Source organism: Bolinopsis microptera, chromosome 2 (assembly GCF_026151205.1).
Source record: "Bolinopsis microptera isolate Bmic1 chromosome 2, MBARI_Bmic_1.0, whole genome shotgun sequence".
NCBI lineage: Eukaryota > Metazoa > Ctenophora > Tentaculata > Lobata > Bolinopsidae > Bolinopsis > Bolinopsis microptera.
The window spans coordinates 7,726,480-7,752,021 of record NC_087073.1 but is presented as its reverse complement, the minus strand read 5'-3'; the positions used below and the strand labels follow the sequence as shown (position 1 = coordinate 7,752,021).

The 25,542-nt window shown below is 39.3% G+C and overlaps 5 protein-coding genes across 5 annotated transcripts in view; 2 read left to right on the top strand and 3 right to left on the bottom strand.

Moving 5' to 3' along the window:
- Nucleotides 1–88: 88 nt before the first annotated feature.
- Nucleotides 89–25,542, bottom strand: LOC134811386 (uncharacterized). The gene is made up of 11 exons (XM_063818181.1): nucleotides 25,524–25,542; nucleotides 4,322–4,689; nucleotides 3,817–4,122; nucleotides 3,432–3,686; nucleotides 3,240–3,293; nucleotides 2,869–3,003; nucleotides 2,669–2,764; nucleotides 1,591–2,558; nucleotides 1,292–1,457; nucleotides 528–1,142; nucleotides 89–350 (listed from the first exon to the last, which is right to left on the bottom strand). The coding sequence occupies exons 2-11, from the start codon at nucleotides 4,668–4,670 to the stop codon at nucleotides 184–186; spliced, it is 3,111 nt and encodes a 1,036-aa protein (XP_063674251.1). The 5' UTR covers nucleotides 4,671–4,689; nucleotides 25,524–25,542; the 3' UTR covers nucleotides 89–183.
- Nucleotides 9,139–14,790, bottom strand: LOC134826665 (uncharacterized). Its single transcript, XM_063839131.1, has 11 exons — nucleotides 14,640–14,790; nucleotides 14,203–14,252; nucleotides 13,833–13,910; nucleotides 13,462–13,608; nucleotides 13,106–13,242; nucleotides 12,834–12,963; nucleotides 12,485–12,719; nucleotides 12,188–12,323; nucleotides 11,891–12,054; nucleotides 9,797–9,950; nucleotides 9,139–9,671 (listed from the first exon to the last, which is right to left on the bottom strand). Exons 1-11 carry the CDS (start codon nucleotides 14,696–14,698, stop codon nucleotides 9,528–9,530), a joined length of 1,434 nt encoding a protein of 477 aa, XP_063695201.1. The 5' UTR covers nucleotides 14,699–14,790; the 3' UTR covers nucleotides 9,139–9,527.
- Nucleotides 17,888–22,816, top strand: LOC134812016 (ATP-dependent RNA helicase TDRD9-like). The gene is made up of 2 exons (XM_063819191.1): nucleotides 17,888–18,117; nucleotides 18,453–22,816. The coding sequence occupies exons 1-2, from the start codon at nucleotides 17,905–17,907 to the stop codon at nucleotides 22,341–22,343; spliced, it is 4,104 nt and encodes a 1,367-aa protein (XP_063675261.1). The 5' UTR covers nucleotides 17,888–17,904; the 3' UTR covers nucleotides 22,344–22,816.
- LOC134811003 (probable mitochondrial glutathione transporter SLC25A40) lies at nucleotides 23,021–24,155 on the top strand. Its single transcript, XM_063817703.1, has one exon. The coding sequence runs from the start codon at nucleotides 23,041–23,043 to the stop codon at nucleotides 24,007–24,009; it is 969 nt and encodes a 322-aa protein (XP_063673773.1). The 5' UTR covers nucleotides 23,021–23,040; the 3' UTR covers nucleotides 24,010–24,155.
- LOC134811385 (nuclear pore complex protein Nup205-like) overlaps nucleotides 24,590–25,542 on the bottom strand; it is a 29,145-nt gene continuing 28,192 nt past the window's right edge. Inside the window, exons 30-31 of the mRNA XM_063818180.1 lie at nucleotides 25,231–25,296; nucleotides 24,590–24,881 (exon numbers count right to left, since the gene is read on the bottom strand). Of these exons, the coding sequence (XP_063674250.1) occupies nucleotides 24,804–24,881; nucleotides 25,231–25,296 (144 nt within the window). The 3' untranslated portion in view covers nucleotides 24,590–24,803. The remainder of the gene's footprint in view (nucleotides 24,882–25,230; nucleotides 25,297–25,542) is intronic.

The window sequence follows — 25,542 nt, the reverse complement described above, 5'->3', positions numbered from 1 at the left end:
GCATGTTTGGTACCTTAGCCGGCTTTCACTCACTTGCCTATACAAAATATAGCAACCTGTAAGTAATATTGAAATAAAACTAGCCCCATTTATTCTCAAATAACATTATTACATAATAGATAACTTCTGTGCACCCCATGATAGTTAGTTAGATCTTTAAAAAATAATTTCACGTTTACAATTTTAATTAATGGTTCTCAACAAATTTCTGAAGTTGTTTGCTTTCTTCCTCATGTCTTGCCTTGCTTTCTTGACATTCAGTTGCTTCTTTTGGTTCTCAAAAGTCAATGCCTTGACTTTATCAAGCTGCATCGAGAAAGATGTCTCTGTTGGTTCCGTTGTAGCTTTTTCTGAGACGTTGAAAATGATGAAATAAGTCAGTAAAAAGCATCACCAATATTTTAAATTTGTTCATATCAAAGCGAACCAAATTCAACCAAGCACACATGACTCGTTTTTCCTTTTTTCATATTTTAAAGCATTTAGCAAAGAAGTTCTACTGTTTACATAAGAACACTAAAACTTACTTGCACATTGGATGGCTTCCTCTGCATGGAGCTTGAACTTTTCATTCTCTGCTGCACGCTTCTCAGTTTTACCCAGTACCTTTCCTAACTCATCCTTCCTGGTTGCTTCCTTTTTCAGTTTCTTGGTAGCTTGTCTGCATCGTTTGTTCAGTTCTACGTATTTCTTCCTCTGACCATCCGCCATCTTCCTCCAACTCTGTGCCTCATTAGATGCCGCCTTAACCACACCGTTTAACTGTTCGCACTTGCCTTTCAACTCTTTGTAGTTCTCGATATTTCCGGACAATTCTTGTAGTTTCCTTTGATATTGGTCCATGAACTGATTGTATTCTTTAGCAAGGTTAGCCTCGTGGTTGGGCTCGCCTCGATAGGCGTTACATTCTTCAGATTGGTAGTGATCTTTGTAATGTTGGAGAAGCACATTAGCCTTCACCCGGACTTTCTTGGCGAGCTGTTCGGCCAGTTTCTCTCGTTCAGCTGCATTTTCGTAGTGTATTTTTGTCAGGAACAGTTCTTTTGCTCCTTTCTGTTTCTCATACACTTTTACCATACTCTCTGTATGTTTTACGTCGTCCTTCTTCTGTGCAATTTTGTTAATTTTCTTGGCAACCAATGCTGAAACAAAATGTATCAGGGAATGTGTTCAAAGTATAGGGACAGGTAACATGGTGTGAAAATAGGCTGAAGATTTAATCTCAAGCTGAAAAATCCAAACTTTAATGTCATCTAACCCTCCACTTAACTTACCATGACAATTAACAAACCTTCATATTCCGCGATTTCTCTATCCACAAGAGTGAGATCAGAAAGGAGTTTGGCATTGGTAGCCTCAAGAAGTTCTTTGGTGTCCTTTATAAGTTCCATGTCACCTGGTTTGGGTTCATCCCATGGGATGCCCTGTGTCTTCAATTCAGCTTCGTTTTTCTTTCTCTGAAATTAAGATGAGGAATGAATGAAAATATGGATTGCAGGCATGGCTAATCGAGGCAATTTTGATGACATGTGATGGACCCCGACCAACCAAGTTTAACTTGAACTTCTACTCTCAAATAAAACAACAAACCTCATCTTCCAATTGCATCGCCTGCGCTTCAATTCTTTGAGCAGTCTTTTTCTCAGCCTCAATATTGCGGTTAATGCTGGCCATGTAGACTTCCAGAGCTTGTACCTGAGTTATGAACTTTTCGGATGACTTGTCAGTATCCTGGACCTGCTTTTTAACAAAATCTCTGGATTTCCCCGCAACATCTATTTTCCTCTCCTTGTGAGATATTCCATCCTTCAGTCCTTCGATTTCTCTGTTCAACTTAACGATCTCATGGTAGATATCGTCATCGAACAAAGTTTGAGCTTTGGTGTTCTTGTAAGTCATCAAAGTTTTATAAACTTTGACCTTCTCCATAGCTCTCATCAAATTGACAATTTGTTGTTCCTTCTGTTTGAGATCAGCTACGTATTGTCTGCAAGAAGGACCGACAGCGTCCTCAAACCAAGTCATAATGAGATCCTGGTCAGCTCCTTGAACTGTCTTAACGAAGGCTTCAAGCTGCTGCATGGTGTACTGTGCCTCGTGTGCTATGTCACGTGCAGTGTTGTGAATGTGCTGGTTCACTGCTCCGTAATACGTGAACAGATCCTCCCTCTCTTTCGCTCCAGACTTTACAGCTGCTATTCTCTCCCATTTCTCAAACTCAATCTTTTTGTTCGTCAGGTAATGTTGGGCCCCCAAGAAGTCCCATTCTGTTGGAGGAGCAGCGGTGTCTGGTCCAATATGATCGATAACATCCTGGAATATAGCGATCAACTTTTTGTTGTATCTAACAACCAAATCCATGTCATGTAGGAGTCTTCTCCGTTCAATTTCCGTGTTGTGATCCGTGTTTGACACTTCTTGCGCCAAAGAAAGCAGACTTATGCGTGCCAAGAGATCGTCACTGGTTGCTTTGATCAGTTCTCCCTCAGGAAATGGTCCATGTGCTCTAACTCTTGTCAGATATCTACCTTCTACCTTGCCAAATGGCTCTGTTACCACTGAAAGGTGCGATTAAGGTTGTTATTGGAAAGTTGGTGACAAAGTAAAAACATTTCAACGGATAGTTTTAATAGACGGGTGAAAGATTCTTCAATAACACCCAACTTACAGATTTGGTCGGGTTCCTTGTGGTGTCTCTTGGGCCAGGGCACAGCATCAGGAAGTCGTTCCATTCTTTGTTGCCTCTGCTTTTCATATCTCAAAACTGCAATCAGAGATTTGATCGATTGGTGACGACAGTTTGCAATAATAATGTTTCGATCAACAATTAGCCCAGTTCATTGAAAATGGAATGACAAGAAAACAAACCATCAGGATCCACAAGACTCTCCTGGTACAGTTGTCCCATCTCTGGTAGAACACCGGGGTTGTTATAAACACCATCCTCACCTCCTTCTCCCAACAGTGCTAGATAGTCGTAACCAGCCTCGTCATAATATGCAACTGAGACAAAATTGGGAATGTGTCAACCATTTCTAAATTCCAGATCTACCAGATCTGTTGTTACATGGGAATGTGATCTCGAGTGCGTGCGTTACCTGCACGGAATTCCTAACGCACGGAATTCGAGCTGTCGGGATTCCGTGTATTGTCGGAATTCCGTGCGGGAACCGATCTGAGCTCAGATCGCATGATCTATAATTCCCTGGATATCTGATAACTGGACAGAAAACACTTACAGTACGTTGTTTCTTCAACTTGATCTTTGTACTTTTCTTCATTGTACACATCATCTGAAAAAGATGATATTGTTAGAGTTACCCGGTCGTAAGTTTTGAAAAACTTGTGACTTAAACTTGAGATTTGAACTGATTTTTATCGTTTGAAAAGAGTTTGCCGGTGCGCTCTAAAACTAATATTATTATACTAACATTCCATTTGAGTTCTAGCAATTCTCTCCATTCCAGCAGGAGGAGCCTGATTAAACTCAGGTAAAGTAGGATCGTATCTCCTGGCATGTTCATGATGCCTCCTAGCTCGAAGATAGTCCAATGCTCGATCCTTGTTCCGATTCAGCCACTGTTCCACCTTGCTTTCCTCTACCAGTGCAGTCTGGCGTGCCAACTTTTCAAGACTTCGTGACCTCATTCGCTGTTCAGGAGACGGTACCATGTGACCCTCCTGAACTGCACGGGGTTTGATTGTTACTTTACTCATTTTATTACTTCTTGTGATGATGGGATAAATCACGCTTAAATAATACCACAGTTCGATTAACAAGAACGTATGAGGATTAATCAAATCTTTTAAACTTACACGGTCCCCGGCCGTCAGCGTAATCCCCCATCTCCCGAGCGATCTTGACCCTCATGTACGTATCAACGAGTGTAGCCCAGTTAAAGTTCCATAACTGATAGTGTTTAGCGTACTCAAGAAACTCGTTAAAAGAAGCTGAGTTCCCAACTACCATCTGCAGATTTGGTACATCTGACTCTTCCATTAGAGCGTAGTAAACGTACGCTTTAAACTGCTCCGTCAGCTCTTCGTTTGGGGCTGGGTACCTTATTTTCTCCAGGTCAGGGTGAATCATAGCTCGAATGTGAGGCAGTTTCCATGGCACTCCTGAAATAAGAAAATGCTTAGATCGGTTATCACTCAGATTTTTTAAACATTGATCTTAAAACTAAACTTAATAAGAGCTACACAATTGACAATGCATTGTGCAAGAAATTGAAGATGATTCATCGAAACATATTATACGAGTTGTGCTATACACCGGAAAAACAAGCAGCAAACCAAAGATGTAAAAGTTCGCAGATACCTGGATTACGGCGGCAGCTCTCGATATAATGATTGTAAGCATAATAACACTGTTGAGGAGTTTCATATCCACGTCCCAAAATCTCTCGACGATTCTTTTTGACAAACCGCACGAAGCTCACCCATTGAAGATCTTTTTTCAGTTTTTCACACAGCTTCTTATCAGAACTTAACCCCTCGGCCAAATGAATTTCTGACGAAGTCCTAAGCTCAGGATCTTCATAATGTTCTTGGAGGAGAAAGTCATCAAGAGGAGCATCTTCGTCCTCATTTAGCTCGGCTCTTATTAAAGCTTCGAAGTCTTCATCATCCTGATGTAACCAATCAGGCTCCTTCCATTCATTTGCCATAGTTAGTGCTCTTGATTCTATTGTGATAATGCAGATTAAACACTTTACACTAGACTATTACGTGACTTACTTAAACACGTTCTCTAGACGTTGCTGCAGAGGGACTATTTAAATCTCTAACACAATACTCTGACCCCTTAACTCATTCCCTAACTAAACTCATAAAGCATCTGCTAAAACCCTTACTGGGCGGCGCTCAGTCTGTCATTCCGCCGAAACTCTATGTTTATGAAAATAATAGCCTGGAGCTGGGGTCCCCAGATAACTAAAACCCTATAAACTCTAACGAAAAATTAGATGTCACATGATCATGATCTAAACAGTTTCGATCGTCACTCATATCCTATATGAATATTGCAAAATCGTTAAACATTGCAAGCAATATCAATGTAATTTAAATTTGTATACAATTAATTGTTCAATGAATAATGTTATAATAATGATACGCGGTAAGAATTTAGCAAACTAATCTGAGATTCTGAGCATACCATTGTCCATTATTGAGATGATGATTTAAAATCACTCTACACTCGACTGTCACGTGACTTTTTCAACCCGTTCTCTAGCTGGTCCTGAACGACTATTCGAAACACTAACCATTTAATTTGATCACAACCCTAACCCTAACCCAATCTTTAACAAAAGCATATGCTGAAACTCTAACCCTAACGAGAAATTAAACTAACTTCCTTATACGGTCATATCACGTGATCGAGACAGTTTTTTGCCAATATCTCGTCAGGGGAGAATTTCAACCCTATGTCATGGGGGGTGATTCGGAATCAGCGTCCGAAAATACATCGGATGTTGCTGGTTTCAACTTTTTAAACAATTTTTAGAACAATTTCGAAGATCGACTGTAGAGTGATTTAGCACGCTCGCCATTATTGCAATATTTATATTTTATTAATTGTCCAGAAATTTTAAATATTACTTCAATTGTCAATGCAATGCGATAAAACTTTTGGAAATTTGAAACAAAAGCCAAAACTCTACTGAAAATGCACAAATCAAATGACTAGCACGCTGGATTGCAACATTGTACACGCACGTGACAAACATTTGTTCTGCAAAGTTATTTTTAGGACAATAACCCCATTTATTGCGCGGCGCTAACACGGTCAGCAAATCCACGAATTTGTCAGTAGGAAATGTTTTAAATTATACAAATGTATTAAATTAATTATTTTAGAACAGTTTCAAAATTTTAAAATGAAAATGTGCATGATTATATTTAAAAAAGATTTTAGTCGAAATTTGTTAGTATTTTACAGGAAAGCGACGCGCAATTGTACTTCATACGTTAAAAGCCTGTCGCACTACGAATCTGGAATCGAGCGCTTCGCTTGCTGCGCTCGACTGAATTACGCCGCAATGTTTGAACTATGATCGTCTAGTCCCTTGCCATTTCCCTTTCAAAATAGCTTTCTGTGCTACAGCTTACATCTTTTCAAATTACCATTTCCATGAAAATGGTTGCTTGTTTGCCACATTATTCTAATTAGTTGAGTCTCTATACTCTCACAGTTTTTTCATTATTCAAGAGACAAGAGGATAGCAAATTCTGTTTTGAACCTTGTATTGGATATATCGGCTTTTTGCGGTGTTCTATCCGTAGAGGTTTCTTTGTGTGGAGTATTGATCGCATACTATTTTTACTGTTCAATTAACACTTCCTGTGCTAACTGGGAGACCTGAATGCATTTAGCTCCGGCCTGAGTATTGTGTGGTATTTTTCTGCTATTAGCAGATTTTAAATCACACTAGTGGTGTTTATTCCCAAACAGTTTATTCTCAAGTCAAGCTTTAAAACGTTTTAGAAAGCTGAGGGGCCATCTTGGCCGTGGCATATGTGCTACCATAAGTACTTGAGTCAGAAAATACTCTGGCACAAGTTTGTTATAGACTCTAATTTCCACAATTTGCTTATTATCTTGCCAATGCCCACACAATTTCTCGACTAAAATGTATTCAAAATGTATACGAATGTATTCAAAATGTATACGAATGTATAATGTGCATTGTGGATATGTGGCTTCATTAGAATCCAAATGGTATTTGTATTCTATTGGGACAATTTTGAAACATTATGTAGTTTCATGATATGACAGCCAAACTTAGAATCAAATCAGTCAATCCTCTATATACCATGCCTATATTCTATACCTGGTACCTCGATGTACTGGGCCTCGTTTTTTCCTCCAAACTTTAAATCAATTAGCCTGGAATTGGCCATTAATGTAGTAATTTGTGTTTGTCATATCGTATTTCAGCATTTGGTGGTGGTCTGAGTACACGTCGAACTATATTCCATGATTATAAAACACAATACATGCACTTAAGGCCCAAAAGGTTGAGCTTTTCATCTAACGTTTAACAAATTCTTCATATCATGTGTCGACGCTTGCCAGGTTGTTTGAGAGACTACTGCGAATTCACGAATTGGGATCATGTGCACGTTTCGCTTCCCCCGAGAGGTCCTGTATATAGACTATAGAGGTTTGACTGTAACTTTAATTGATATAATGGGTACAGTGTCTGGTTCCGTCAAGTGTTTAAACTGAATACCTTAAGGACTGAATCCCCGAAGGACCGAATCCCTACTGCTTACCCTAACCCTTTCTCTAACCCTAACCGTAGCCCATTATTATGCGGTAGTGATTCGGTTCGCTTACCAACCTGTCCACCTTCTTTGAAAGTTGCACAGTAGTGTCCTCTGCCATTGAGTGGCCAGTTCCCAGTTCAATAATTCTCAAGCCTGTTCTCATATGCGCAGGTTAAATGGTTTATGTTCGGGATTGTTATATATTGATTTGAGCACTGCTTAAAGGTGTTGTGAAACGGGTATTTTTTACATCAACTGTCTTTTTCTTTAAAAAGGCATAAGATGTATAGAAGTGGAAGGAATTGAGAATGGGTATAGTAGGTAGGTATGTTTTTCGTTCGGTGTCACAAAGGAAAACATGCATAACCCTCCGCATACGTTATTTTAATGTATATTGTCCGCGCGCAGAGCAGTTATGGTGTCGTCGACATGGTTACCCTCCGCATACGTTTGCACGATTTGACGATTGATTGAATTACACCTCAAATGCGCGGCGCCAAGCATACAATTTGAATTCTATGGTAATTGATTTGAATAAGTATAACAAGCGATTTCCCGAATCTTATAAATGTGTCAAGTAGCTCACGCTCTTCTTTACTTGATCATTGATCATGATGCGGTACAACATACTAACTTCTCGTTTTGTTGTGAGTGCTTGATTTGTTATACGAAATGGACCATAAATGTTATTATGAGTTGCATGATTACCTACTACGGATTTCACGACTTTTATCTGCATATCACCACACAGGTGCAGGCTACGGTGTCCGGTCATTTAACTTTTTAAATTTGACTATTGACAATGGCAACCCCTCCACTTTATGTTCCGTAGCGCCCCAAGAATGGTAAATAAAGAACCGTTATTTAATATTTTGACCAACATGAAACTATCGTTAATTTTAATTTCAAGTTCCTGCTCAGAGTAGAATCGGCGGCAGCAAGCGTGGGACTACACATAAACGAAGGCAAGACCAAGGTCATGACACTGAATATGGAGGATCGATCTAGCGACCTACAAAGTCGATCCGGGGAAGCCATAGAAAATGTAGATGATTTCATCTACTTAGGCTCCTGGATTGAGAGCACAGATAGGGAGATAAGGGTTAGAAAGGGAAAAGCGTGGGGTGCCCTACATAGACTGAAGGATATCTGGAAATCCAAACTCTCAAAGAGCCTAAAGATTAGATTGTTCATAGCGGCTTGTGAATCAGTACTGCTCTACGGATCAGAAACCTGGACACTGACAAAGGCTCAAGAGAAAAGTTTGGACGGGACATACACAAAGATGTTGCGTATGGTGCTGGGTATCTCATGGAAGGACAAGGTCAGCAATATAACTTTGTATGGTAGCCTCCCAAGGCTGTCAAACAAGTTACGAAGCAGGAGATTAAAAATGGCGGGACACTGCATCCGACATCCTGAGCTACTTGCCAGTGATTTAGTCTTATGGGAACCTACGCACGGTAGAGCACAGCAAGGCCGACCAAGACAAAGGTACTTGTCTATGTTACTGAAGGAAGTTGGGACAAACTCTAAAGAGGAACTGCGAACCCTGATGCGGGACAGGGATATATGGAGGGGGTTTTCTGGCGTAGATCGGACTTAGCTCCGACATAGTAGTAGTAGTAGTAGTAGTTAATTTCAAATTTTAAAAGGCATGGCAATCACTACGGTTGATGGAAATCTAGCGTCCGCTAACCGGCGCAATTCTTGTTAGAGCTAAAAAGCCCTGTTTGTTCACCAAATTTAACAAGGTTTGAATTAATAATGATCCACTGTTCCACTACATTTTGCTAAATTCCTGAACTCTCACTTTCATTTGTGGTATAAAATGTTAAGTTTACAATTGTTGAGTCATGGTGATTACCAATAATTTGTTGAATAATAAGTTGAATATGTTGAATAATAAGATACAGATAATCGCATTATTATCAACAATCCGAATAAAATCAAACTACTACATAAATGTTCCTGACACATTACAGTATGATATTAACGAAATTTGAATCGCTATTATAACAAATCTCCTTCGATTGAACTATAATTTAATGTCAAATAATAAATTACAAATAATTAAGTTAAATAATTTAGAAGTCACAATAAAGTCGTTTATGCTTTTTGTTCATGCTTCCAGTTTATAGTTTTGTTTTTGGACCATACGGCCACGCTCTTCAGTTCAAAACTAAAACGCCGTTAGATAAAAGAGATCCTAAAAAGTAAAATCCTAAAAGAGTTCAAATATAACTATTTTTTCATCTGTAGAACAGAAAAGTGATGAGTAATCCTAAGAGGCGAAGGGCAGAGTTGCTGTATAACGATGAAGTGCTGCTGCTATACATACTGTAACCATCTGGAACTGGCACTCTTGATCTTTGCTCTCGCACTTTTGCATGAATCTGGGGGAAAATCTAATCTTATTCTATGAGATAAAAACTCTTTTGTAGCATACTCCATACAGTAATTAGTTTTCTATATAATCGTTCAATAGTTTCAATTTGGTTTATTTAGGCTAAGTTCTTACCGTAGAAATTACATTGTCCACTTTTCGGACATAGTTGTTAACTTCAATAGCAGCTGGAGAGTCTGTGACAGGCGAGTGGGATTTGGTTTCCCGACTTGGTTTGTTGTCTGCTGCACTTCTGTCGTAGTTTCCTACTCCCTGTCCCAGCCAGCACCTATCACAAAAGAGATGTTAAGTTAGTGGTTAGGATCCAGCTTTTCTGAATTTTAATAAGCTGTAGTGAGTAAGTAAGAACCACTTTGAAGAGAAGTTCACTGCAAAACATACAGTTGAGCCTATTGACACTTTCTTTGATCAACCTAGTCCTCTCGCTGACCCTATTACTGCTATTGAAGTTGAGATGGCTGCTAAAGCTTTAAAGAATGGCAGAGCCACTGGGCCTGATGATATCCCAAGTGAATTGATTAAGTATGCAAACAGTAGTGTATTTCAGAAATATGCAGACTGTATAAATACCGCATTTGAAACAAACACCACCATAACATCTATTGGAAAAGGCAACATTACTCCACTCCAAAAGCCTAAGAAACCACTTGGTCCAGCAGCAAACATCAGACCTCTCACCCTCTCAAACTGCTCCAGAAAATTACTGTCCATGATTACCCTAAAACGTATCCAAGGCAAGCTAGATCAGTACACCGGTCCTACACAAAGTGCTTACAAGAGAGGTAGAAGTTGTGGCGATATCATTTGGTCTCAACGTATGCTAACCTCAGTGGTACTTAGAAAGCATTGGAGCTACCACAGAATGAGTATAGACATGTCAAGTGCCTTTGACACCATCAGCAGAGAAACAGTACTCAATTTTCTTGAAGATGCTGGCTGTACTAGTGATGAAATTAGGATGGTACGGCTCCTACTATCAAACACAGTGTTGAAAGTAAAAGTCAATAATACTGTATCAATTGAGTTCCAAAGCACAACTGGAGCATTTCAAGGAGATGCACTATCAGGTAATCTATTTACTGTTGTTGAAGCCGCTGCACTTATTCACCTCAGATCTATACTCTCCCAAGTATCATCAACACCTTACCCAGTGAATCATCCAATCCCTAATCCTCCTATCTCAGAAGAATTCATGCCACTCGAAACAGGATACTCTGATGATATTGACTTTAATAACACTGAACTTGCTCCACTCAAAGAAATGCTTCCTATCGCTAAAGATATATTCCAGCAGTGGGACCTTCATATCAATCCTTCCAAGACTGAATTTGTCCATTTTTATTTAGCAGATCCTAAACCCACTGTTAAACGCAAGGTGATTGTTGGAAAAGTGTATAGAGGTGATGAAGAGTGGCGCTCTAACAAAACTTTAGGATCGTTGATGTGCACTGTTAAGGATATCAAGAATCGAATATTTCTTGGTAATGTTGCCTTTAGTAAATTTCAGAAAGTTTGGATGAAGAGCAAGATTTCAGTCCAAAGGAAGATCAAAATCTACGAGGCACAAGTAGTCTCCATTCTACTCTACAACTGCAACTCCTGGGCTGCACCACTAGCTTCGTTGAATGAACTTGACATTGCTCATCGCAAACACCTCCGAAGAATCCTCAACATCAGATGGCCTACTGGGGTTATTTCTAATGAGGCACTCTATGCTCGTTGTTATGTCACTCCCTTGTCTGTGAGAGTCTCTAAGTTTCGATGGAGAATGTTAGGACATATCTTAAGAGGACAGGAAGACTCACCAGCATACACCTCTATGTTATTTGCTATAAATTCTGAAATTTTTTGGAAGGGAGACGGGGTAGACCATGTTTAAACTTATTAGATGTTATTAGAAAAGACTTGACTAGTAGAAATCTTGATATTAGACTTAAGAATTTGACTGATTTCGAAGACCTTAGATTTTTAGCTTTAGATAGGGAGGAGTGGAAGAAGTTAGAAGATGGTTGATGTTTTGTTTTCTTTTTTATGCGTTTTGATATCTATAAGGTGCCTAGGATGCTCTTTTAAAGAGATATTTCGTACTTTGAAAGATTTTCTACTACTGTAGTGAGTGTAGCTTTCATCCGCTTCATTCTGGATATAATTCAGCACTGTTAAAAATAACTAGCTTAAACACACACCAAATCAAATAGTGGAACTCACTTAGTGTCAGAGGATGACTGTTTACATGAGTTTCTATTAAGGGTGTAGCTGCTGAAGAAGCCAGATAGAATTAAGTTGAGCTGCTGTCCTTCGCTCATCTGTCTCTTACTTCTCAATCCTTCTGGGTTGTACGAAAATACTGATCGTTTACCAACTCCACGGCACTGAAGTAAATCTGTTTTTAGATTTAAAATTTGCTTAATTTCTCATGAGGATCTAAACACTTCATATTTAAAACTTTTTTGTTTTCTAGGATCAATATCAAATCGAAGAGACTTATCACAAATGCTAAATAACCTGCTTAAAGTTTACGTTGACCATTGAGGACATGATGTCTTGTGTTACTTCTTCAATGAGATCAGGAGTAACTATATCTTTTGGGTCTATCACGATGTCTTTCATGAGAACCATGGCATCAACCAATCGTGTTAAACTGCAAAGGTTATGTTTAGTTGAGTCGGGATTGAGATAATGGGGTATCAAGATTACAACCTATAATTTAGGTGTGCCAAGAAATCAAGTATAGGAATATAATTAGATTATATTATCCCGAGCAAATCTGATCATATCTTTAATAATCATTTAAAAACTAACCTCTCAACCCACTGAGTCCACAGTGAGGACTGATCGTAAACATTAGCAAGACAGTGGTTGGCCGAGGCAGTGCAAGTAGACCTACAAACTTCAGGCGTCTTGACTCCACATCTTCGACATCCCAGTAACTGGCCGTAGGTACAGTCCTCCGGAAGGTCGAAGTCTTCTATTGAGTTTAACAGGGTATCTGCTACCACAAAACCATCTCCGAACGTTTTCGGGGCTTCAAGCTGATCTGTGATGGAGTAAATTAAGTGACTTATTAATTTCTCTTTCTTTGGTGCATGGATCATATTTTCGGTAAACTATTTAAGTTCGAATGAGAAATGGTATAGCCTTTAAGACCTACTTTCCACGATAGCAGATATTTTCAGGAAGGCTTCAGTAGCATGTGTACCCAGCTCTCTGATAATACACTGTGTCATGTCTATCAGATCTTGTGCAGCTTTGTCTGTGAACAGCAAACTGCTCCCAATCACCTGTAAAGTGAGATGTTAGTTATTTTAATTATTAGTAGATGGGATAATTTGTAATTTATGAGTTTTCCCAATTGTCAGATCTTAAAATTCTTGGAAAGCTTGCCTTCTATATTCATATTGCAGCTTGGATTTATGGACTTACCGCAACTTCTATAGTGAGGTTGTAGGCAGTGATCTCTCCTAGAGTGTACTGCCAGATTGCAGCTCCAATCCTGTTGAGGTCTATGTTTTCTTTTATATCATCTGGTACCAGCTCCTCCATCATCTGTACCATCGTTCCTGGTGGATTGTTAGTATTAAACAAATAAACCTATTAATCTTGCATAATCTGCAATGTTACTGCTAACGTGAAATCTCTAAAATATACTTGTCCTGTTATAAATCTTCATGGTGAAGTTTTATACGTTGAAATATATGCAAGGATAATTAATATTTGTTTTAATAAATTAGCTACAAAATAAGTAATAATAAGACATGAGGACTATAAACAGTAAATACCTGCAGTCATGTCCTTGACAGTGTTGAGCGTGTTCCTGATTTCGCTAACCTCGTGATTAACAACTCGTTTCAAGCTCTTGACTGTGTTGTTCAGCACCGCTGATTCCACTTCTAAACTGCAGCATGTCCGGGACAGGGGGCATGTTCCTGAGATAACAATAATTTATTGATATCTGTTCTGCAGGATTCGTGAAAATAATCCTAGTTACATAATTTGTACACTATTTCTGTCCTACACATAGGAAATCAACTTTAAGGGCTCGTGTTGTTGATGCAGATTTCTTGGCTATTTGGAATGTAACATTTCGAATCTTCTGTCCTGTTTCTGATTTATCACGATCAGTTTAAACAATCCATAGTAATATTTTTACCATCTGAATTCTTGAGTGGTTTCCTCCCAATCTTGAAGTCTGAAAACTCTTTCTTTAAATCAATACACCCTGGAGCTCCTGCAAAATATGTATATAATTTTTATGTGACTATAAATAAATGAAAATATAAGTTAATGCATTTCTTACCGACATTAAGTCAGATTCCAGTTGTGTGTTATTAAATGAAACAAGAAATTTCAACACCGTGGTTATATTCAGAACCGTCTGTGACCGTTAGAACCGAAGTTATCTCAAAACTATATTAAAATGTCAATTCATGAATGTCAAGTGTTTCATGGATTTTATGAACATAACTTTAAAATTTAAGCGGTCAATGTTTATGAAATAGTCATTAAGAAAAGTAAATTACCGTATAAGAGAGTTATCTGTGACAGTAACACAGCAGTAACCAACAGCATCCTGAGCAGTAAAACGTTACAGAGTGTTTACAATTACAAATGTTAACTGCTAATGTTATAAACTTGGCCGATATCCTGAACATTACACCACTAAACGACAATCATTACACAAGTTATCAAAACCACTAACTAGCCTGTAGATGTAGGAACCTGAGTAACTTATAAGATGGAAGGATTTGAAAACCTTGGATTAAATCGTACTTGGGTACGGAAATCCGAGTGAATTAAACGTACGGCTGAAATCGAAAACCGCGTTGAATTTTTGATGAAGGATTCCTAAGTTGTAATTAGAAAATCTAATTTGAAATCAGCGGAAAGATAAGATCAAATTGTCAAAGTGCAGGACTGGATATTCTGCATAAAGTTTCTGTATCAGGCAAGGACTAACATAATATGTGTTTCCGTTTGGGTTTTAAAGTTTTTTAAAAGCATGGAATGTGCCCTCATATTACCGACTGCCGATAACAGGCCAAGAATGTGTCGATCATGCGCTGAATGGTGAACCGTAAACAATCCGCTAATATTTGTCCAGTCGCTACAGTGTGGCAAAAATAAACAAGTTACTTCTGAAGTGATAGCTTGTTGCTTTTATAGCTATAGATATCCCTTCCGGAGGGCTGACCTAAACTGTGATGACGTGATTGAACCACTGTGTCTCGTGGCCACGCCTGCTCCGTTCTCTACAATCCAAAACAACAACAAACTATTTGGGGAATTTCCACGGCCAGCGAGCTGATCAGCTGATTCTGATGCTGTGTCGAGAATGAGGCGATCTTTCTCTAGATCAGACTGGAGCTGACATGCGTCCAGAAAGAGCAGGAGAGCGAGAGAGAGAGAGCTTGAGATGATAGTTAATTAACAAATTACTATGCTTCAACAAGCCCGCCAGTTATTACCGCCTCTCTATTTGGTTGTATATTTTCTAAAATCTGGTGATGGCTGTCGTGGTAGATCGGTCGAATCTTTGGTGGTCGGATGATCATCATCAGTCCAGCTAACTTGCAAGCACACTTGTAAACGAAACAGCAAGCTAGATAGATATTACAGTTCACTGTGATAGATATGGCGTGATACGGAATATTTGTTATTTTCTAAAGAACTAAACTAAACGAACATACAAGTTGCAAACGTGGAGGAGTAAACGATCGTATCTTCAACCAACAGTAATTAGATTACTGTTAGATAATCAAATCGGTTATCTTCGATAGACTCACCTGCAAAACAATCTGTGGTGGAGCCCTCAAAGATGGGTTGAAGTTGAACATGGTGCATGAGGTTAATTGAAAACTAATTTTCGGGCCAAACGAAGTTATTTACATCCTTACTTTAGGCATTCTTCCAGATTCCTATGGTATTCAAATATATAAAGTGCAAATTTGGAAGATTTAATTGGATTTAACCGTCTTAGTTTACTTGCAACGATAGAATTTCCAAGTCTTACGATCCCATGCTAATATCAGGTGATAAATCTCCTGAGCAAGACTGCAAGAGTTAAGTGATAGACAAATACTAAGTACTTTTCAGCTGGTACCAGCTTGATCTAAACCATTTCAACAGCAAATCACAGAAAATTATGCGATTGCCCGTCACGCATCTTCATTAATCAGTATGTCCAGCAATGGATAATTCATTTTGGGTCTATTTTGGGAGTACCAACTACCTTAGTCGGCAATATTATGAGGGGGAAAATTATGGGTGTTAAAAATATGGACTGTTATGAATATGGTTCTTTGGCCCGAAAAGAACCAAATTTGACCCCCCACAATTTTAACTGCGACTTTCCTTTCGTGAAAAAATCTCAAATCGAAAATATTGATCAAATTTTTTCGCAATTATAACCACATTGCCGCTTTCACACCAAATTTAATATTTTTTCATTAGATATCCGATCCCTATCAGGTGTTAAAGTTCTTACGAATTGTACACTGCAACGAAACAGCTGCTGCTGAACTTTTATTATTCATCTGAAGTTGCTGATCTGTAATTTAAATTGAAATTGTTCCCAGTTAACCCCTCAAATTGAAAGGATGGGGGAATAGTAGACAAATCGGACTTTTTGAACTAGAACTAGCTTCGATTCAGCAAACAATAACGTAAGCATACTTCTAGACGTGAATGAAAGAAAGGTTAAGCATATTATGACTGATATACCAAAAGAAACACAAAAATTTGACTCGGGGGGTTAAAATATGGACTGTTATAAATATGGTTCTTTGTCCCGAAAAGGACCAAATTAGACCACCCATAATATTACCGACTATGATAAGCAGTAGTAACAAGTTTTAAACTACAGATAACTCAATTCTAAAGAAAACTGAAAATATGCCTGCAAAGTTAAACAAAAAACGGTGTAACATAGTTTTTAAAGTTGTACTTGTCACGTCGCGTCATGCACACTTTTTCCATTGTACTGCCAGCGACCTACATGAAAGCAACAACTTAATACGTCAGACATACGTAGTCACAATGACGTCATGTGCCCACACTAAACACACTAAACAGTCTCACGTACTTATATAGTATGTTGTTATTGTTCACATGAGCGCTAACGTAATCAACTTACTCCCAGCCTAATCAAATCTCTACCATGATTTAAGCCAGTTCACAGAGCGGAAACGAGACATAATATGATTGAAGGAGTAAATCCTCCTTACCTGCCTCGCCTGCTGGTGTTGGATGTAAATAATTTACCTGAGCACAGACCAGCACATTCTAATTAATTAATTGATTAGTTGATTAAAATCATTTCCTGGACCACATTAAAACCTGTTTAGATCCGGAATATATTGCAACATTATCTTAAGGCAACAAAGTGAACCGACGGGGTTATCATAGGATTACAAAACCTTCGTCGCTGACTTAATCGTGTCTGGCGGTTGATCAGAATGACGTAATCGCTTATTTCCATAACGTACGTTGTGTTGTAATGGTCCCTCAATACCAAAGTTATAGCCAGTATTTTAATCTAGATCTGTGAATCTAAAATTCTTCATGCTATTTAGAAATTTTGTAAAGAGCCCCACAGTAGAGGGAAATGCTGTAATAATTAAATTAACTTATCATTTAACATTGACAAATTAATCTTTTCGTTAACATTTAGAAAGGCATGTTTATAAAATTATGTTGGTTACTTTAGATATCAAATAACCAGGGCCCAAAGTAAGATGACAGGATGCCAGCAATACCTGTATCACACACAGGTATTGCTGGATTCCCTGACTCCTGGGATATTACCCATTAACATTTTTATTTGCGAATATCAACAAAAATTTGGTGATAAAATTCTATTCAGTTTCATGAGGCAGTCGGACTCGGATTTGAATAGTTGATATTTAGAACACACACTTCAAATTAAGCGGAGAAGTTTAAATGTGTCACAGTCTCACAGTGAATTCATTAACATTTACTCACAAACAGTTGATTTCGTAGATAGCTGATAAAAACTGATAACAGATCAACTCAAACGTAGCGAAATCTAGATCTACAGTAATTTACTATAACTAAGAAATTCTATAGTAAAGTTTTACGTTAGCAATTCTTATAATTATATTATATATTATATTTAGAGTTCACTATTCTGATTTTAAGGATGTACAATGTACATTGTACACACTCCTATTAACATTCCTTAAATTATATCAGAATGTACCAAAATGGAGTTCTTCAACCTCAGATCTCCAACAAGTCCTACCAGCAAGACCCAACAGTACGGTAGACGTATCTCTGCTGAGCGCCTTGCTGAGCGGCTCCCCACTACACCAGTAGCTCCTGCAAAACGAGATGTGATACAGCGGACTCAGCTGTTTCTTAAGCAACCTGAATCTGGGGTTGGAGCATGTCTGCCTGTTCAGGAGGATCTTAGTGCGGTAAGAGTACAATTCAAAGATACATTATTTCAAAAAACTATGTGTTTGCTGAGCTACTAAACGTAACAATAGCAAACCAAATATCAGAATGAATTTGATATGTAGTATCTTATCTTATGTCTATCTACGTAAATATTTACAACGTAGGTTACATTTCTTTATGATAATTCCTATTCGACCGTATCAATCACATTCCATCAAATGATTATTCTTGGCCTTAAGGCTTAATCCAATCCTGACAACGTATATATTTATTTTAAGTCAGATTCACTTAAAGCCACCGAAAATCATTAATCAATTAAGTAATTGATCATTAATGAACATACATTTCCCAGGTTCACGGTTACTTTAAGAAGAGACCAGTGTACGACCGTCTCCCCATCTGTCCCTACAATGATCAGATCCTGAGAACAGTAAAAGAAAACTCTGTTACAGTGATAACCGCGCCCACTGGCAGTGGCAAGAGCACGCGTGTTCCTCAATACATCATGGACGACGAGTATTACAACGAACGGAGACACTGCAAGATAGTGGTGACTCAGCCGCGCAGGGTTGCTGCTGTTGCGCTAGCACGTCGCGTTCTCGTAGAGAGAGGACTGAAGCAGATAGATCACACGTGCGAGGGTCAGGGAACGCTGGTGGGCTACCAGATAGGCATGGACAAGCAGGTTAATTCTGACACTAGACTGGTATACATGACTACTGGTGTACTGTTAAGGAAACTATGTAACACTGGCAATCTTAACGAGTATACACACATCATACTGGACGAGGTCCACGAACGTGACAAGGAAACTGACTTCCTCCTTTTACTTGTCAAGAAATTCCTCTGTACCAACTCTAAATTTGTCAAGATTGTTATAATGTCAGCGACTGTGAATGCAGATAAATTCTCAAGATATTTCTCGACTCTTATTGGTGGGCTTCCCAGACCTTGTCCTACTATTGAACTTAAAGATGAGATGCATCCTGTAGAGGTATTATATCTAGATCAGTTCAAATCTAGTCTCGGATATCATCGGGAATATGATGAAGTGGACCGGAGCTTGTCTCCTCAGATATCAGATAATATCTACGACCTAGCACGTTCGTTGATTGAGAGTTTTGACGACAGGGATAGGATTTATTATAGTAGTGAGTTCAAGAAAGGGTCAGTGTTGGTATTCCTTCCCGGTATGTACGAGATTGAAACTTGCCAAAATTATCTTCTGAAAGAGTCAGTGAGTAAGACTTACGACATTATTCCACTTCACAGTTCCATCCCCCGGTCCTCTCAAATGAAAGTGTTTGCTCTGCCGATCCCAGGAAGACGAAAGGTAATACTCTCCACCAACATTGCTGAGAGCAGTATCACAGTCCCTGACATCAGATATGTTGTAGACTTCTGTCTCACTAAACAGCTAGTGTGTGATCCAACTTCAGGAATGTCATCTCTGCAGTGCACGTGGGCTCCAAGGTCCTCTCTCGATCAGAGAAAGGGCCGTGCTGGTAGGGTAGCTGCTGGTATCTGCTACAGACTCATACCAAGATCATTCGTCCAAAAACTCAGTGATTTCAACAGCCCGGAGATAAAGAGGTGCTCTCTGGAACAGCTGATCCTGTGGTGTAAGATACTAGATATTGGAGATCCTCACCACATGTTATCACTAGCTCTGGACCCTCCAGATCTCAGTAAACTGCACCAGAGCGTTCTAATCCTAGAGGAATGTGGCGCGTTAACCAGACCTGCTGACCAATCACAGCCCTTCTCAGGTGAGATAACATTCCTGGGACAAGTCATGGGCATCCTCCCTCTAGATGTGAGGCTCTCCAGACTAGTTATGTTTGGGTATGTGTTCAACTGTTTTACGGAGTGTATCGTCATGTCAGCCTGTCTTGCTCTCCCCTCCTTTCTGGAGATACCCTATAATAGTAGGCAGGATAGGATGAGGTCCTACGTAACTAGGATGAGGAAAGCAGCAGGCACGTTCAGTGATCCCATCATGATGTTACACATGTATAACGCCTGGTATGATGCTCACAGTAGGAGCACTGCTGACAGCAGGAGGTTTTGTAAAGATAACTTTATCGAGTTCAGCCGGATTCAAGACGTGGCTTCTTTAGTCCGGGAACTTAGCTCAGGTATTCATAGTCTCAACATTCCTGTGGAAACTATAGAGGAGAGGAAGGTTGCGTACGATGATGCAGCTTATATTGTGAAGCTAAAACTAGCCCTAGCAGCAGCAAACTACCCTAACTACTTTATAAAAGATAAAGATAATGTACACGAGGAGAATGTAATGCAGCTGTTTGGTAACAAATCACCCTCCGATACTGTCTTCTTCACAGGGATGAACATTGACGTGAGATCAGACGAGGAACTACAACAAACCTTCATGGTGGATGTTAACCAGTACTACAAGCAGGGGTTCTGTGATCCGGTCAAGAAACTATCTTTAGAAGGTTCCAGAATGTACGTGACTTTTGAGAACCCAGCAGAAAGAAGTGTGTGTAAGTCTGTGTATTATGCCCTGATGATGAAGAAACTTGGGTTTTCTCTAGCTCTGTCCGAGCGTGAAGGTTCTGAGAGAAGAAGAGAAAATAAGCAGTCTGAAAGTAAGATGAAGAGAATGATACCTATCATAAAAGGAGAGGCTCAGGTTAAGATAGCCCACGTTGCTAGCCCCACTAAATTCTACGTTCAGTTTGTAGATAACGATTTGAGGGCAGAATGGGAGGATACACAAAACAGGCTGCAGGAAATATCAAAGACTCGGGTCCCGTACCAACACCTAAAACCTAAAGCATATGCTGCGTGTTTTTTCGACGACGAGGTAACGCTGTATCGGGTAAGATTGGAATACTTCAAGGGAGAGAAGATGAGAGTGTACTATTTAGACTACGGTAACTTAAAAGACGTTCCCGTAAATCAACTCTTCCAAATACCAGTGCAACTGCTCCGAGTTCCCTTTCAAGCTATAGAATGTTCTCTAGAGAACATCGCCCCATTTCACCGGAACTTAATTGACATGGTGTCAGGTGGCTGGCCACGTGATGTTAACCAGCACGTGGGGGAGGTATTATTGGATAAGATGTTCACTGCACGTGTCTACTACCTTCTGGGAGGGGTTGTTCATCTTGATCTAATGGCAGGTGGGGTAAGTTTTATAAACCTCCTGGTAAGTCAGAACCAGGCTTACCAACCAGAGCCTGACTACAGGGTTAAACTTGCCAGGTCTGTCACTAACGTGTTGGGTATTAGGCTCGATACTGCCTTCTCTGTGTACGAGGATACCTACATCAGACCGTACGAGCGTCCTAACTTCACCTCTAAACGAGCCAAGTTGTCTGGCGGTGATTCACCGTACTTAGTGTCGTTTAAAGGTCTATGTGAGGGAGTTAATAGTAAGATGGTAAGTGTGAGTGGTAGTTCTGTGAACAGTGTAGTGTTGCACCACAACACTGCACTAAAGTTCCAGGAGTTACTGACTGGTAACAGTGTGGCTCTGTCTGGTGATGGTAATAAGATCCTGGTCCGGGGTACCACTTCTCATGATCCTATTCCAGGGTTGCCCGAGATAATGGTTCTTCTGTTTGCTCCTCAGGTACAGCTGCATTGTAGTTCCGGTAAACTTAATTACACTGGATGTATAGCTGGGCTGGGAGCGGTTGAAGGGGCTCCGATCTGGCCTGAGCATGACCTGAAGATGAGGTTCGATGTGAGGTTAGATAACAAGGACTTGACGGATATCAACAAGCTGAGGATGTACATCTCTGATATGCTGCAAGGAGATGAGGATAATCCGTCCACAGTTCACCTAACTCACCAGCCCATCAGACAGCTACAACGTAAGATTTGGAGACTTATCACCGACTTGCTGCAGAGGAGACGGGAAATGCTTTCTCCTTCTGATTATATCCATCTTGATTGGGAACCCACCGCTGGCACTGAAAACGTTGGCCTCCCATCGCACAACAGTTCTGACGTAATAAAACCGTTCCCAGTTCTCCAGACCCGATATCATGGGATAACCCTGGAGACAACAGAGATGAGCAGTAGAGTGTCCAGTCTGATCGAGACTAACTACAGAATTGAGGAGACTACTGGAACTAGAGGAACTGGAAGCACTTACTGTGAACTGTGTGGAGTTCAATTTGAGAGGACCATTCATTTAGCAACTCATCTCAATGGGAAGGAGCATGCAACTGAGAAGTACCGTTTGGATCATTGGACACCACCGCAGTGAGAGGAGTTTTATATTTTACCACCTAAAGACTAAAAACCTGCCTTGATTTATGTTATTTCGTTTGTTTGGTTTTAGCAGATTTAGTTTATATACTATTACTATATCATATAACCACTATGTTCGTTAGAGTTTTTTCATTAATTTACAAATAAACATGTTTTAACTTATTGGTTTTTATTAATCCAGAGCTAGGAAGTTAAATGTTCTGTATATTATGTTGTGTTAGATTTGACAAGTTGTTTGTTTCAGTCAATGCTTTATTGCTTTTAGTTTTATCAAATTTTTATCAAATGCTTTCTATCACTAATACTGCATGTCAGAATTGATTTTTATTTAAGGGATTATTAATTTTTTTAAACCCGATGAATGTATTATAAAATTATCGACTGTTTATTGACTGAGTAATATCCGGATAGGAATTATTGACTGCTATTTATTTTACTACTTATTTTATTTAGTTCACAATTTGGACCATTTCACTGTTTCAATACCTCTGTTTGCTATAATATGTTCATGACAGAAAATCCAAAAAAAATGTATTTATAAAATTTTTCATCGTCATATCAAATTAATCTTTTTGTTAACTGCTAATAGAAGTTTTACAAAACAGCAAAACCCAAACTTGCAAACATTTACCATTCCTCACTAAAGTTTTATAATTAATTCACCAATATCTCATTGTTTCAGGTGATGTACAATGAAGTTCTATGAGCATCTTATTTCAACCTCGACGGGTGGCCTCATAGTGGCACTGGTTGCCACCCCGTTCGACGTTATCAAAGTGCGCCTAATAGCCCAGACGCTTCACAATCACGACAGATCGTGCTTCTATGAGTATTGTGAAGGAGTGTGGAAGGATATTTGTTTGACTTGTGGGTATGAACACCCACCCAAAGCCGTGTATAGAGGAGTGTGTCAGCGTGAGATTTACAGTGGCACATTTGATGCTGCCATGAAAATCAGTAGAAATGAGGGGATTTCAGCGCTGTGGAATGGGGCTGCACCCACCCTGTTAATGATGATGCCGTCAGCTGTTTTATATTTCACCATGTTTGATATGCTGAGAGACAAAGGGAGGGCCAGGTTTGCAGAAAAGTATCATGCTTTTGTACCTTCAATCGCTGGAATCACAGCTAGGTGTGTAAACATAGGTATATTCTCACCTGTAGAACTGGTACGTATAAAAATGCAAAGTGAGCACAAGTTAGTTTACTCCAAGATAAAAGACTCAATCAGAAATCACATCCAAAGAAACGGAGTAAAATCCCTGTGGGACGGAGCTAAATCCCAGCTGTTCAGAGACGTGCCCTTTACCGTGGTATATTGGTATCTCCAGGAGATGTACAAAATCAAGCTTCGTAAGAACGGTTACGGTACCTTGGCTAGTAATTGCGGAGGGGCCTTTGTTGGTGGATCTGTTGCTACGTTAATATCACATCCCTTCGAGGTTACAAAAACCCAACTGCAATCAAATGTTGGTGTGAACTCGAACTATGGTAGTTCTGGGATGGTAAGACAACTTATTAACATTTTCAAGATTAGTGGGACAAAGGGACTCTACGTAGGGCTGGCGCCTAGAATGATTAAAGTTCTGCCTTCTTGTGCTATTTTTATAACAACTTTTGAAGGATTAAAAGAATATTTCAACAGTAAAAACAATGATTGAAGACTTAAACTTATTTCAAGACCGTGGTGACCCTGGTATTGGAAATTTCAAGTCATTTTTAGCAGACATTTACTTCTTGAACAAATTGTAGAAACAAGAATTGTATCGTTCCCGTGGCCAGTGTATCATATTCATTTTTATTCAATTCGACTAAATTGTGTTCTGATTTCTGTGGTATATTATAATGTAAGGAACTGAGACTTATTCTCATTCGAAAATCACACTGAGCTGGACAAGATATGATACGCAAAGTTGCCACTTGTAGAATACAGGCAATTGAACTACCTGGACTCTCGATTTTTAGGGCACTACTTGTTTGTAGCCACATAAACTATTATGTTTACAGGAGGACACGACCGCCGAACCTTTATTATGGTATTGCCTTGCTTTTTTCAGCATTTAACACTAGCAATAGCGCGCGCGCGCCACACAACATGCTAAGTTTGCTTTAGCACGAATTTGTGGCTATTGTTTCTATTCACGGCTATTGTTTCTATTCACGGTTTTAACACTTTTTCATTACTTGTTCTCAATCGAAGTTCGAACTAGTGCGAAGGTATAACAAATTGAAACCCTTGTATATTTTCACCAAGTCAAAACGAAGAAAGTTAAAAATGTTAAGTAGAAATTTTAAAATTCACGGGACAAGTCAACATTTTCTAGGAATAGGAAACAAAGTTCGGTGCAGAGTCCGCAAACAGCCCAACGGATTAAAACAAATCTAAATCCAGTCACAAGTTTTTAGTCTTATAAAATCTGCAAAACAATAGATCCGGACCCCCAGGGGCGCCTGGTTAAGCGGTCATGAGCTTGCGTACTCGCCGGACTAGAGCAGAAGTAAACGACGAGGTCATGCTGGACGATATTTTACTCTGAAATTAGATTTTGTTAGATCACGTGGTCAAATCTGATATGTCCCTTGTATTACAGCGATCCCGTGACGCTAGTTTGTGTCAGTGCCAAATCATGCGCTCAGTGAACTGTGGAACGTATTAAACTTTAAAGTGGATGAGTCGACGCCTACAATGATGGGCTTAAAAGTGAAACTGTGCATATCATTCGATGCACAATGAGGGGCGAGGACCGAGGTCATATCTGATCACTATGTATGAGATCATCATCTTCTTTAAACAGGGTCATCATTATTTCGGGATTATTTCATTGCAAGAGACAAATTTGTACATGATAGTCTACTGTAGTCTACTGTAGTGTTCAACTAACCGAGCAAAAGTCGACGATTTTCTTCAGAAGAGGATCCGTCAGGTGAAGAGGTAGCTCTCTCGTTAACTGAAATTCAAATGGCTAATGAACAAGGAAAACAATCAACTTTTTGATCACTTTTTAGAAACCTTACTCAGCTCAAGTTCCTTTAACCAAAGCAATGTCGACTGCATTAGAAAAAGGTTTTCATTTATGATATATTAAGACGCAATGAAACTACCGGACTGCGATGTATGGGGACTTGCCACCCCATGGCAACATTAAAATATATCGACTCTGTTACATCGTTTCCTCAATAAATGTAATAGATTT